The sequence below is a fragment of the Medicago truncatula genome, chromosome 6, assembly GCF_003473485.1.
Source record: "Medicago truncatula cultivar Jemalong A17 chromosome 6, MtrunA17r5.0-ANR, whole genome shotgun sequence".
Taxonomy (NCBI): Eukaryota; Viridiplantae; Streptophyta; class Magnoliopsida; order Fabales; family Fabaceae; genus Medicago; species Medicago truncatula.
Genome location: NC_053047.1, coordinates 27,922,040 through 27,938,232, shown reverse-complemented (window position 1 = coordinate 27,938,232; position 16,193 = coordinate 27,922,040). Strand labels below are relative to the sequence as shown.

Below are 16,193 nucleotides of genomic sequence, written 5' to 3'. Positions count from 1 at the left end.
CCCCCATTTTGGAGCCTATTTTGATGTATATATGCATGTAGTTTTCCCAAATTCCAAAATTAATAGTTAGTTTTAATATTTAACTATTAATTGTTTGTTTTTAAGAAAATAATAATATCAATTTTTAAGTTTGGGGGGCATTTTTCACATAACTGCAAAACTTCAGGGGGGGTATTTGCAAAACGTCATGTTCACTAACAGAAAAATTTGACGGAGGGGGTAAATTGACTAACGTTGTGAAATTTCAAGGGGGTAATTGAAGTTTTGTTAACTTCAGGGGGGTAATTGATGAAACTTACAATTTCAGGGGGGAAATTGACTATTTACTCCAACATTTATTAATTTACCAAAGGCTAAAATATGGTTTTAGTCTCTGCAAATATACCTCGTTTTGGTTTTAGTCCCTGGTAAAAAAAATTTTTGTATTTGGTCCCTGCAAACGTGGCACATTATAACTGAACCAATTTTGTAGTTTTTGGTCCCTGCAAAATATTTTGTTTTTAAAAAAGGTCCCTGCAAAATTTTTTGTTTTTGAAAATAGTCCCTCCCAAAATTTTTTGTTTTTGAAAATAGTCCCTGGAGGGACTATTTTTAAAAACAAAAAATTTTGCAGGGACCAAAAACAAATTTTTTTTTTACCAGGGACTAAAATCAAAACGAGGCATATTTGCAGGGACTAAAACCATATTTTAGCCTTTACCAAAATACCTCCATAAGGGCAAAATGGTAAAAAAATGGACAAAAATTGTCCTATATAGTATAGTAGATTCTTGTTAATTATTTTCTTATAATTATTGTTAATTAAATTAGTAATATTTCCTCTAAAAACAGATACTTAAATATTATCTAATTTTTAAAATATTAAACCTTATTTTGAAACGTTCAATACTTTTAATTTGAGCAATAATTAGTAATACGTTAAAACAAAAGACAAGAGATTAATTTGACAAAAATATAATTTTTTAATGGTATATTTTTATTAATTAAATTGGCATTACATGGCCATTTTACAACCGTCAAATGCTATGATTTTGAATGAATACCTTGAAAGTACAAGGTTAAGCTCCGACAACGGTGTATATTAAAATAAATAATTTATTAGGTTAGAGGGTGGCCATAAGCCAATTCATGCGATCCCTTCTTGCCTGGCCACTTTGAAGTGTTGTATGCTTCCATGAACTCGATACTTTTCCAAGGTACGCACTTACCATCATAGAAACAGCCTCCTTCTAGGATTATATCCCATGAGCACTGTTTGCAGTGGTCATGGGCTTGGTCGTAAATGTCAAGATAATGTCGATGTGGGTTTCCAGGCCATGTAAAACCACAGAAGAATAACGTATTTTTAAATGGAAGATGTGATGGTTTGAATGAAAACTCATAGGTTTCTCCAGGCATGAGTGTGTGATCTCCAAGATTGTCATCTTTAGATTTGCAACGAACAGTGATGTTTGTAGGAGTTGGAGTCAATACCTTATTGTAAATAAAAACTGTTACCCTATAACCAAAACTGTAAGCTATAGTCTCTCTGGCCTCAAATGCAAGTAGTACAGTTAGGAGTATTGAGCATTTTAATATAATTGTACTTGGAGTTGTCATTGTTGTATGCTCAATACCTACAAGACTTACATCAACATTAATTTATAGAACACTAACTAACTCAAAAAAAACAAAAAAAACGTTTAATAAAAGGAAACTTATTTGCAATTGCAAATTCAAAGACCTTTGTGAAATAGCTTCTTCAAATAAAAAAGACCTTTTTGAAATTATCCCAAAAAAATACCATATTATGCAAACTCAAAGACCGTTTTAAAATTATCCCAAAAAAGACCGTTTTAATAAAAAAGACCGTTTTAAAATTAAAACTGTATGAATTAGACTAGTTGACCAGTCAATTCGCCTTTAATGAAATTAAATGGCAATTAATTTAAGCCATATTGATCTCATCTCTATATTTATTATAAATATTTGCCTTAATTTTTTTGATCAACTCTTCTCACATTCTTCTCTTTTATTTTTATTATTGTGGAATACATATAAGTTCACGATTCTGATTCCATTTTAATAAAGCACTATAACTAATAATTGTTAAAGAAATCAATACATGAATCATGTGCATGTTCTATTTTCGGTGTTTTTAAAAATGAATCAACTTTCGTGTTTGACTTCTCTTGCTTGAAAGAGAAATATTATATTGTCAAATAAAACATATAAATAAATTAAATAACTGATTAAATATCAATGAAAATTCATGAATGAATATAAATGAGAAAAAAAAACTGTTCAAATAAGGCTTAGAAAGTCCTCAAGAACATGTATATTAGAAAACTTCTTTTAATTAGTATTTAATTTAATATCAACAAGAGCGACCCTATGATTCCATGTAAATTGACTCCCATGTTAATTTCCTCTAGGATAAAAAATTGTTATAGTTAAAAAAACCAAACATATGGTTCATTAAAAAAATTAACTTAATACCTATCAAGGACTTATTTCGTAAAAAAGACCCGTTTGTTATAACATTTTTTGTAAAAACAAAATGTTTACATGTTAGGTTTTGTTTGTTAGGTTTGAAAAAAGAAAATCTAAAAATAAATGACTTAAAATGTGTATATACAAAGGTAAGGGGTGTCTAATAATATGGAACAAGTGTAAAGGTGACTCTTATTATTTTTAGCAAACATGTCGTATAAGTTAAGAGTAAAAATTGACTCCTAAAATTCTATTGGATTTGAATAAATTATATTTTCAATAATAATCACAACTTTTAGATCAATTCAAACATTTGATTTTATCTTAACCACATTCAAAGTCACAAACATGACTGATTTTGATGAGCTGATACTATAAAATTTCTACACTAACATTCAAAATAAACATGTTTACATTATATGCCCCAAAATATAAAGTTGTTTTGAGTAATTTATCTTAAAACTCATTTGAGTATTATACTGAATTCACTATAGTAAACAAATAAAAAATAACTTATGTTTGTAATCTAAAAAGTATCTTAAGTTTTTTCAATAATATCTATAAATCAAACGAGGAAAGTGTTTAAAATGGTTTTTTTTTAAAACTTGATATTCAATTCAAGGACCGATTAATTCAATGAGATCAATCTCACGAGCATATATTATCAGACTAACAAAAGTGTCTGGAATGATATTTAAAAAGGAATATACTGGAACATGTCATTATTAGAAAAGTTAAAAAAAAATTAGCAAAATAAGAACGTAAACACTCCTTAACTAATAATTACATAATGAATTTCATTAAATTTCTATTTGATGAACATTAATAATCATTTCAAAGTCAAATAAATTTCCGCATAGAAAAAACTTCACATATATATTGTGAACATTCAAAATTATAATGAAGATTTCAATTGTATTTCATTTTTTTTTTTTAGGGATTTAAATTGAATATTCAATTTTAATTGTTAATTATATGTCATAAATTATAAGTTATATGCCACACAATCATTTTTCCCCTGGTAGCACATTAAAAAATGGTTATAAAATGACATTTGTTTGTGAAAGAACTTTAAATTGATTGTTTAAAGAAAAACTTCAAGAGCATTAAGCACTCAAATATATATAAAAAGTTAACGTGTCTAATATGAAACAAGTGTAAAGTTGACTCTTATTATTTTTATCAAACTTTAATAAAATATTGCATTTTCCTTAAAAGAAAAATATTGCATCGGGGTTTCTTTTAGATCATTTTCTTGATGTCCATATTATATTGATCCAAACATACGACTCAAATAACAAATATTTTTCAATCAAGTAAAAAACAAGGGGGGTTTTCGATCACGAAAACGTGACGTATAAGCTAAGAGTAAAAATAGAGTCCTATTAATTCTATTGGATTTGATTAATTATATTCTCATTAACAATCACAACTTTAAGATCAATTCAAACATTTGATTTTATCTTAACCATATTCAAAGTCACAAACATGATTAATTATGATGAGCTGATACTATAAAACTTTCTACACTAACATTCAAAATAAATATTGTTACATTAAAATGATCTACACAAGTGATTCACATTGATATAAGTTGGGATGGAGGTGATGCCTCTTGATGTTTTTCCACTCTCCTTGCTTATCAAAAAAATAACATTGATATAAGTTCTTTCACATCATTACGAATAGGGCACATCATAACAAATTAGCCTAAAATGTGATGAGGATGAAACTTTAGAGAAAAGTACAAATAGGGGACAAATAATGGTGGTAAAAATAGATTGACTAAAAAACCATTTTCTTTTAAAAAAAATAGGGAGATTAAAAGTGGATTTGAGCCTTATTTTATTTTAATTTTAGTGCCTACAAAGAGTGTATGTTTTGTATGTGGCTGTTTAGATGATAGAGTGAGTTATTGATAATTTTATGGGTTAATTGAAGGAGTTAGAAATTTTTGTTTAAATGTTTTGTAAAAAAATTAGAGTAAATTAAAGAATGCCACATTATTTTTGAATTTCTAATAATCATATATGTTTTCAACTCAACATAACACATGTAATTTTCCATAAATCCCATCAAAAACAAAAAATGAAGGAATTTGAAGTAATATAGATTGTATAAAAAAATATATAATGAAAGAAAATGACATCCAATAACTAAATTTTAAGATAAAAAATTAAACAAATGACATTCAAAAATTAAAAAAAAAAAAAGTTTATCATAACGTTGGGACTTGCGAGTGAGCCTGTACTGAGTTAGATCATCGTATTAGGCCAACACCAACCATATAAGTGAGATTGACACCACATCTTTACACAAAATCTAAAGACCTTAGTTATATGAGTCATCACACTTATTTTCTATTCAAAATCTACTATTCAATTCAATGTAGAACTAAACTCACATTTGACTCATTAACATCGCTTTAAGGTGTTTTCTCTCTATAAAATCAAAAAATAAAAATATTAATAGCATCTATACTAGGCACAAGATATGCAAATAAGAGATAAAAAACAAATATAACATGTACCAACATTTTTTTAAATGATAACACATAGCTGTTATAATTTAATAAGGAAGCAAAAATTAGTAGAATCGATATCTATATTCAAGATAAAAAAACAACATTTAAAGGTCAAAGGCAAAGCAAAACCTTTTCGTTTTTCTCTATAAGGAATGATGTGGTGGTGTATAAAAAACATTGATTAAGTTCATATTATTTGTTTCTATAAAAAGGTTCATATTATTTGTAGAAGCAAAAAAATAAAAAACAACGGTGATAAAAAGGTTCAAAGAAAAAGGTTTTTATTTATATATAAGAAATGATTGAATTAATAGTACATAAAAAACATTATTTAAGTTCATATTATTTGTGGAAAAAAATAAAAATATTTGTGATAAGTATAAAATAAATTACTCATATGTTTTTTATTTACTCATGTGTTTTTAAAAACAACTTTATACTTTATTTTTTCAATTTCACATGATGTAATTTTTTTATAATTATAATATAATATATATTATAAATTATTTTTGCAGCAAATTTTGGATCTATACGTTAATGTATAATGTAGTGATTTTCTTGAATTTTTTCTATAGATATTGATTCTAATTTCACCATTCTTCTTACAATTCCGATATAGAACTAAAGATTTCAAAATTCTTTTCAATTTTATTTGTTTTTGGGTTTTCAACAATACTCACTATTTGTAAAAAAAAAAAAAAAAAAACTTACTACTCTAATTTTTTCAGTGTCTCCAAAACCAATTATCTTATTCGATTAGTACACATGTTTGTCTACATTTTTCGGTATTGGTGTCAAACAAGCACATAATAAGAAATAGTATGAAAAACATTGGGAAGAAGAATCTAACAAATAGTACGAAAAATATTGAGAGGAAGATGTCCTTTGTCTCGTATGTTTGAAATGTCCTTTGTCTATGTTTGGTCGTGATTTTGAAATGGATTTAGTTTGTCTACCTTTGAGCGGTATGGATGTGATTCTGGGTATGAATTGCTTAGAGTACAACCACGTTCTTATTAATTGTTTTAGCAAGTCAGTGCATTTCTCTTCCGTCGAAGAGGAAAGTGGTGAAGAGTTTTTATCTACTAAGCAGGTGAAGCAACTGGAACGCGATGATATCTTGATGTTTTCGTTAATGGCTACTTTATCTATTGAGAATCAAGCAGTGATTGATAAGCTACAAGTGGTGTTGGAATTTCCTGAAGTTTTTCCAGATGAGATTCCTGATGTGCCTCCAGAGAGAGAAGTCGAGTTTTCTATTGATCTTGTTCCTGGAACGAAGCCGGTGTCGATGGCACCTTATCGTATGTCTGCTTCCGAATTATCTGAGTTGAAGAAACAGTTGGAAGACTTGCTTGAGAAGAAATTTGTTAGACCAAGTGTTTCACCTTGGGGAACGCCGATTTTGCTAGTAAAGAAGAAAGATGGTAGTATGAGGTTATGTATTGATTATCGACAGTTGAATAAGGTAACTATCAAGAATAGGTATCCACTTCCGAGAATTGATGATTTGATGGATCAGTTAGTGGGTGCACGTGTTTTCAGCAAGATTGATTTGAGGTCAGGTTATCACCAGATTAAAGTAAAAGATAAAGATATGCAGAAGACAGCTTTCAGAACGCGTTATGGTCACTATGAATATAAAGTTATGCCTTTTGGTGTTACCAATGCACCTGGAGTGTTTATGGAGTATATGAATCGTATCTTCCATGCATTTTTGGATCGGTTCGTAGTTGCGTTCATCGATGATATTTTGATTTACTCCAAGACTGAAGAAGAACATGCTGAGCATCTGAAGATTGTCTTGCAAGTGTTGAAAGAGAAGAAACTTTATGCCAAATTGTCTAAGTGTGAGTTCTGGTTGAAAGAAGTGAGTTTTCTTGGCCATGTTATTTCTGGTGATGGTATTGTTGTGGATCCGTCTAAAGAGATTGAGAGGATTTTCGGTGTTATGCAGTGCACTGAAGATCAGAAAGTGCGGTTTGGTACTCATCAGCTAGCTGAGGAAGCTGATGATTGGTGGGTTAGTCTTCAACCTACCCTTGGCTAAGAAGGAGTTGTTGTGACCTGGGCTGTGTTCAGGAGAGAGTTCCTGAGAAGATACTTTTCGGAAGATGTTCGCGGGAAGAAGGAGATTGAATTCCTTGAGCTGAAGCAAGGAAACATGTCTGTGACTGAGTATGCTGCCAAGTTTGTTGAGTTGGCGAAGTTTTACCCGCACTATACTGCTGAGAATGCTGATTACTCGAGATGCATCAAGTTCGAGAATGGTTTGAGGCCCGACATCAAGAGGGCGATTGGATACCAACAGCTTAGAGTTTTTCCAGATTTGGTCAATAGCTGCAGGATCTATGAAGAGGATACCAAGGCTCACTATAAGATTGTGAACGAGAGGAAGGGCAAGGGACAACAGAGTCGTCCTAAGCCGTACAGTGCCCCTGCTGATAAAGGGAAATAGAGAATGGTCGATGATAGGCGGCCTAAGAAGAAGGATGCTACTGAGATTGTGTGTTTCAATTGTGGTGGAAAAGGCCACAAAAGCAATGTCTGTCCTGAAGAGATCAAGAAGTGTGTCTGGTGTGGCAAGAAGGGTCATATTGTAGCTGATTGCAAGCGTAAGGACATTGTGTGTTTTAACTGCAATGGAGAGGGTCACATTAGTTCACCGTGTACTCAGCCTAAGAGGGCGCCGACTACTGGTAGGGTCTTTGCTTTGACTGGTACTCAGACGGAGAACGGGGATCGCTTGATCAGAGGTACTTGCTATATTAATAATACTCCTTTAGTTGCTATTATTGATACTGGTGCTACGCATTGCGTTATTGCTTTCGATTGTGTTTCTGCTTTGTTGAGTGTGTTTTACTTGTTGTTTTGGTTTTTATTTGTGCGAGGTACAAAACTTGTTGATGTCTTTGATTGGCCTTTGAACCAACAATATTTATGGTTGATGTATTTTGTTCTTATGCAGCAAGTTATCAGTGAAGAAGTTGTACAGGATGACATAGATGAGGAGGAAGACATAGATGATGAATTTCTTGAGGACAAATTTCTTGAGCACAACTTAAGTGATGAATTTCAAGAGGATGATATAGATGATGAATTTCAAGAGGATGACCTAGATGATGAATTTCAAGAGGATGACCTGGATGATGAAATTCAAGAGAATGACATCGGTGATGAATTTGAAGTGGACGATTTGGCTGATGAATTACAAGATAAACTTGAATGATCGAGTTGGATGGTGTTTTATTTTGGATTGTAGTTAAGCCACATTTTGGATTGTAGTTAAACCACTTAACTCTTCCGAACTATAATTTTGTTATTTTGCTAGGCTTATACTTCGAAGCATTAAACTTATCAAGTAATGTTTGACATTTTTATTACTATTATGTCTTGAATTAATGTTTGAACTATTTTATTATATTACATCTTTTGTGGTTGTATTGTTAAATTCGATCTTGTTTGAGTTATAATTGACAATTATAATATTGCCTTTCAGCTATAATTACATTTCTAAAATAATTGGAAAATTCTAAAATTTTACAAGGACACTCTAAAAATGTTGTTTGTAAGCTATGGGGACGTTTTTATGATTTCTTAAAGATTCAAATTTTAGGGGACGATTATTAATTGAAGCAACCTATGGGAACATTTAAAAACGTCCCCTCAGAATCCCCAAAAAATCATCTCATATTCCTAAGGTTTAGGCGACGTTTACAAAAACTGTAGACTATAGGCGACGCTCGTATAGGAGTTGTAACACCCCGTTTTCCCAACTTAAAAATTGCAAACGTATAGTCAGAGTAAACAACATATAACGGGATATCACACTTCTTAAAATCTCAAAATTAGATAAATAATAATTTATCCTGCAGCATAAACTTCAACAAAAATCAGCGGAATTATATTCAACTTCATAAATTGTCTTGGCAAGCAGGCCTCATCAAAACACATCATAAGTTCAGTTAAATAACATCAAAACATATCATGTACGTAAAGGAAAGAGAAATAGCCAATAAAGATCCCCTCCCGTTACGTATCAGAGCATCTTAAGACTCGGTGAGACAAGGCCACTTACGACAGCACAAACAACAACCTACCCTGGATTACCTGCAAGTTACTCATACGAAGAGCAACATTCCAAGCAGAAGGGGTGAGATTTCACAAAACAATAATATTAAGCATATAATTCTACAATTATATTTAACAACATAAAACATCTTATTAATCAACATTGATAATAATATATCACAAATCACTTCGTAATAATCACAACTTAATCATTTTATCATCATTGACTCGACAAATGCGACTATGCAACTTAGACCTCTTATATGCATGTGGTACCAATACAGGGCATCAAGCCCCCATTTGAGTATTAATATACTTCCAGGGCATCAAGCCCCCATCGCTAATTTTTAGCTAATGCTCCAACGTCGTGAGTACAAAGCTCCAGGGAATCAAGCCCCCAACTATGAATGCTAATGTATGGACTCGACCTCTTAAACAACTTAATTCAACAACCTCTTATATTAGTCCAATAATTTGGAACATCATCATCTTCAACATAGTAGACCGACTCATGCAGCTTAGTTAAATAACAAACAGCAACATAGGCACTGTTCAACGACATGACATAATCATATCAAATTCAATTCATCAACATCTTAGATGTATACAAACATTCTTCAAGTAATGCATAAACATTATAACACATCATAATCAACAACAACATATCTTATTCAGCTTCACAGATTATAGTTAACCTCATTCTCAAGTCTTAATTCTACCCAAGGGTTCAACTCTCGACGAATCGTGCGACAAAGGTCGCAAAATCCAACAAGTCACTCTGTTTCTCGGTCACTCGCGAGGCGAGAGCCTCTGCTCGCCGTGGCGAGTTCAGGTTAGAATCCCATCAGTTTAATTCCAGGTTCAATCTCGTCCTATATTCTTCACTAATCAATATTAGACATGTTCAAACACTCAAAAGCATCTAAGGTTCAACTCAAAAGTCAAAAATACGAAATCTTGCATGCTCTCTGGTCATGCTCACTATGGTGAGTTCAGTTGTTCGCTATGGCGAGCTGCGACGTGCAACTCGCGAGGCGAGGGAAATTGGTTCGCGTGGCGAGCGATGAACTTCATCACTCGCGAGCCGAGGATCATCGTTCGCGAGGGCGAGTGATGAATGTAGGCTCGGGCAGAAGTGCATTTTTCACGAAAATTCATCCTTTGTCATGGTTTTAAGCCTAACATTGATTCCAGAATTCATCCTACACATTATCTAAGGTCTAGGAACAATTTCTACATCAATCTAACAACTTTTCACCGTTTAATCATGAATTCACTCAATTTGACCTAATTTTCGATTCCTCTTAAACTCATCCTAATTCATGCTAAATACAACCATTGATTCATAGACTTAATAAGATTGCAAACTTAGTCTCACCCTTACCTTGTTTGATTAAAATCGCAGCCCCTCTAGGTCTTCTCCCTTCTCTTGGCTTTTTCTCCATTTTTCCAAAAACTGATCGTACGTACAATGTTTTTTTTTCTAAAACTAGGTTTCCCTTTTATACCTCCTCTGATTATCTTATCTTATCTCTCTTTCTCCCTCAAAACTCTCTAAAATATCAAAACAGCCCCTAAACTCAATATTTATTTTATTTTCAAATCTTATTTTATTAAACAATAAAATAAGTCACAACTCCTCATTTTTTTTTGATAGGCCAATAGGAAGGTTAGGCATCAAGGTATAGCTGTGGCATCCCAACTAGGTTGGCACCCCACAGTACGCCCATCCTCTACCGCCAACCTAATAAATAATATTAATAAAAAAGGGGGAAAATATGTACAAAAGAGGGGGGACTAGGCCAAAACCCTCAAGGCGAAATAAAATAAAATAAAGCATAACAACCAGACAAGAGATGGCTACGGAAATCTATAGTTAGGCAGGCCATTTTTGTCTCTAGCAAAATGTTCCGAAAGAGAAGCCGGCATAGTCCGGAACCAAGTATTGGAGGTCACCGTATGTCCCAAGGAAGCCAGAATGTCCGCACAACAATTACCCTCTCTAAAAATGTGGGAACAAATCACCATAAGTCCAACCTGAATGCAGTTATGCCAACGGTTCCGTAAACGCAGCGGGATAAGAGAGTGATTGTGGAAGGCCTGTACCGCAGTGGCAGAATCGCACTCAAGCCACAATCTAAGCCAGTTGTTGGAAGCCGCATACTCCATAGCACACATCAGACCTGCAAGCTCAGCTTCAAAAGCATTTCCATGACTATAACACCCTTCCAAGTGGCCAGCTTAACCTTAATACGATCCACGATAGATTGAAAATGAATACGTTTAGGCTTACCTTGAAAGATGGGGCAGCCTAAGTATTGGAAAGGAATAGTACCCACCGCAAAACCAGAAAGATGCGCAAGCATATTCCGACGAGAACCCGTCATCGCGCCCGTATATAATTTGCTCTTGTCAAAGTTAACCAACTGTCCGGATGTGTCCGAATACTCATTAAAAATTCGAAGCAGACATCTAATATTTTTCTTGGAGCCAACACAACAAATAAAAACGTCATCGGCATATAAGATGTGCGTAGGAAGGGAGACTCCTCTACAATAGGACATAGGCTGTAAAGAATTGGAGACCCTCTCATTCTCAAGCGCGCGACTGAGAACCTCCTCCGCTAGACAAAAGAGAAGGGGGGAGAGAGGGTCACCTTGTCGAACTCCCCGGGTACAAGGGAAGTATTCCACCGCGTTGCCATTCAACAGAATAGAGAGATGAGCTGAATGCAAAATGGCTAGAATCCAGTCACAGAATAAATCACAGAACCCAAACTGCTTCAAAACTGCTACTAAAAAATTCCAGTCAAGAGTATCAAAAGCCTTGCGAATATAAACCTTGATGGCAATATTCCCACCAAATTGTTTCTTGTCTAACCGGTTGACAACTTCAGAGGCTATAATGACACATTCTGAAATGTTACGGTCACGAACAAAGCCTCGCTGTTGAGGGGAAATTATTCTCATGCAAATAATAGCCAGTCTGTCAGCCAAAATCTTAGTAATAATTTTAAATTGAAAATTGGCCAATGCAATTGGGCGGAAATCCCCCATGGAAGCAGCCCCAGGGACTTTAGGAATCAGCACCAGAATGTTGGCATTAATATTTGGAATCAGCGCCCCTGTGTAAAAGAAATCTTGTACCGAACTCACTACATCGACCGCCACAATGTCCCAAAAATATTGATAGAAATGGCCCCCGAAGCCATCAGGACCAGGAGCTCCATCCGCGTTCATATCAAACACCGCATTTTTAATCTCATCAAAAACAGGCACCGTAGTCAAAGCACTATTTTCCCGCATCGAAACCATCGTCGGAATTACTCTAGCCACCAAATCAGTAGTAGCACATATATTAATACCTCCAAAAATATTTTGAAAATAATCCACCACATGTTCTTCCATTTGTCTAGGATCAGTAATCCGGACATTACCATTCTGAAGAAAAGTGATAGGTTTGGAGCACGATTTGATGCGAGCCAATCTGTGAAAATAAGCAGTGTTGCGGTCCCCATAAATAAAACTCTGTTGTCTAGCCTTTTCACGCCAGAATTGATCTTGATTGTTCATGGCTTTTGTCAAAGACAATTGTGCATGTAATTCTAACGTATGGAGATCAGAATCCAAACCAGCGACATCAATCAAATTCTGAATGCGCATCACCTCATCAGATGCCAACTTGACTTGACGTTGAACATCTCCAAAAATGGACTTGTTCCACACTCGGAAAGCGTCCTTAATTTTGCGTAACTTAATTTGTAAACGATGCATGCCTGAGCCAATAATTGGTTGCTGCCAAATTTTCAAAACAAGCGGACGACACTCATCATGATTTACCCAAGTCTTGAAAAATTTGAAAGAAGCAGTGCTACGCACTCCTGAGAGATCAATGCGCACCAATAGAGGGTGATGATCGGATTGAGTCCTTAAGAGAGCTGTGCACGAGGTACCTCCCCAAAAATCTGTCCAGGCTTGGTTACAAATAACCCTGTCAAGCCGAAGAAAGACAGAGTCGGAATCTAACCTGCCATTGTTCCAAGTAAATTGTACCCCATTTGTATTCAGATGTAATAATAAATTGGCATTGGACCAAGCAAGAAAATCCGTACAAGAAAGAGAGGGAGGGAGACGACGTCCCCTTTTCTCATGAGCACCCAAGACGGCATTAAAATCCCCCACAAAAATCCACGGAGCGACGTAATTATTCTGGAGCATTGTTAGATCAGCCCAAAGTTGGCGGCGCAAAAGATAAGATGTGCTAGCATAAACTCCTGCAATATAAATAGTAGTCCCGTTGCAGACATGTTGAAGGACCAAACATTGAGAGGATGCGAAGACAACAGTAAAGGTGATCTCCGAACCCCACACCGCCCAAGGATTAGGAATGAGCGGCTCCCTTACGTTTACACAATAATTTGTCATCTGAATAGTGTTCCAAAACCGACTAGGAATAGAATCATAAGCTACCATAGGTTCAGCAATAAAAATCAAAGTAGGATTATTAGCATGGTACATATCGTTAAGAGCTACACGTGAGTCATTGTTACCAATACCCCGAATGTTCCAGAAAAGAACCTTCATTGAGATGTCGGGAGGGGACCCTGTGAACGGGTTTGATAACCAGCAGCCTTGTCGGCAGCCTTGTGAAGCCTGGCCAATTTCTTTTTCTGAGATTTAGTAACCACTGGTGAAAAAGGAACTTCCTCATTGACCGCTGCCTTGTCCAACCATGATTGCATAAAATCCATTTCTCGCCTCAATGTGGGATGCACCGTCGTGGCCGGATTAGCTGCTATTGTACTGACATCTAACTCTCGCACGGGAGATAAAACTGGCTCATGATACGTAAGGTCATTCCTAGCCACAATATCAAACGTATTGACAAGCGGAATGCTATAGGAAGTCTGATTACTATCTTGCTGAACTGTAACATCTGGATGAGGCTGCTGGCATGATACCTCTTCTTGCTGATCCGTGTCTATTACCAATGGAATTGTAGCATCAATATCATGTTGCTCAAGTGCAAGCTCAACAGCCGGAATGGCAGTAATGTCCAGCGCGGGTTGAGCATCTGTCACAACTAACGGCAATATTTCCTGAGGTGTGGGCACGGCCGAAGGTTCCTGTTGTGATATCTGTTGTTGCTGTCCTCTAGAGGGCGTCGGCGGAACTGACTCATGCGGTTCAGCAAAGGCCAGAGAAGAGCCAATCCCAGTGGGATTTTCTTTTGTAGGGACCCATGTTTTTTTGATAGAAGGAACCGGTTTTTTGCCCTGTGCAATATTCTCCTTATGGGCATTGCTTTCCTTACGGGGATATAGCCAGCGGCACGCGGAAACGTCATGTCCTATGTTCTGGCAGTGGGTACAAAAATCAGGCAGCCATTCATACGCCACCTCAACATTGAATGCATAACCTTCTCTCTCAACAGTGATCTCATGGAACATTTTTCTTGAGAAGTCCATATCAACAAGAATGCGGGCATAATGGCCGTAAAGACGTTTGGTAGTAGCGTTATCAATAATAAGTGGGGTGCCCACTGCACAAGCAATTTCACGTAGCGTCCTATCCATCCAATACTCCTGAGGAAGCTCTAAGAGTCGGATCCACACTTGAGCATGAGTATTACGTTGTGTGTGCATATTAAAATCTTTTTTCCATTCAAACAAGCAAAGAACACCCAGCTTCAAATTGATCGTTCCCATCGCCCATGCCAAGCGCAAATCTGCTTCAGTAGAGAAAAAGAATTCATAGAATCCCCTTCCCAAGGACGTCATGGACCAAGCCCCATTAGTATTCCATTGATTCTGAAGTTTGGAATATATGTCCTTGGTGGTGTAGGGTTTATCGCCCTTATTTAGAACTAGGCGACCACGAAGATTACGTTTACAAAAGGCCATACCCTTCTCATAAACGGACTGAGATATGTGAACGCTTACGTTATCACAACTCCTCATAAAAATCATATAAACCACCTCAATCGTAAAAATCGCATAAATCACATATATAATATATAAATATAATATAAACTCATCTAAAATAACTCTAGACTCAATTAAATAGTTAAATAATTCGAAATGGGCGTTGCAGGAGTCGCCCGGAAAACGTCCCCTATACCGTTAGGGGACGTTTTTCTTAGTTCTGGCAACATTTTTCGATTGTTGTTAAAAAGGATAAATGGTGTAGTGATAACAAGATATCACTTATAAAAATAAATCGACTAAATTATAAAAAGACATCTAAACTCAATAAAATAAATAAATAATAAAATAGGGTGTTACAACAAGGGTATCATTGTCTTACGTTAGTTCCCAATGTCATCATCATATGTTATTTTGTATTGAATACGATATTATGAATGAAATTAGTTAATTTGGTTTATGTTAAAAACAAAGAAAAAAATATTAACGTTGGTGTCATTAAAAAAACAATTTAGATTATATTTATTTGTTATATTGTTGGTGTCATTGAAATAGATAATCATGGTTAGTTTGATGTGTTATAATTTGAAAGCAACAAAAATTTATATTTTTAGTTTTAATGAAAATCAAAATTTGATACAAAAACATACCGTTCAAAATTATCAAATGTTAGCGTAATAAAAAGAGCTGAATTTTTCATTACCTATTCTACCCTTCATTTTTATTTACTATTTTATCCTTCAATAATAATATTTTAAATTTTTATTTAAAAAATTAAGTCCCATTAAAATAGGAAATATACCACTTAATAGGAAAAATATTATATATGAAGGAGATAGGGATTTTGGCCTTAAATTTTTATAATTTCAATTATATTTTTAAACAAATTTTTTTATATTAATTTAATATTGAAGTTGGAATTAAAAATTATAATGTCTTATATTATATTTGTTAAATTACTATTGTTATCGAAGAAGATAAGCATTGATTTGAAGGTTGGAGTGCTAACCTATAGTACAGATATTTGCCGTACACTTTAGCCTTTTCATTTTTCAAAAGAGCACGGTTAAACTATTTTTTATATTTTGCCCCATTATATAATGAAAGGCCAGAAAATAAAAATAAAATATAGGAAAAGAATTAAAGGTTGCCCTTGGATTGATTTAGCGAGCTAAACATCAATTTTTTTATAAATCAACTGGC

At 34.5% G+C, this 16,193-nt stretch overlaps 1 protein-coding gene across 1 annotated transcript; it reads right to left on the bottom strand.

Moving 5' to 3' along the window:
• Positions 1-976: 976 nt before the first annotated feature.
• LOC11438997 (S-protein homolog 29) lies at positions 977-1,635 on the bottom strand. The gene has a single exon (XM_003620667.3). It carries the CDS (start codon positions 1,597-1,599, stop codon positions 1,099-1,101), a length of 501 nt encoding a protein of 166 aa, XP_003620715.2. The 5' UTR covers positions 1,600-1,635; the 3' UTR covers positions 977-1,098.
• Between the last annotated feature and the right edge of the window lie 14,558 nt (positions 1,636-16,193).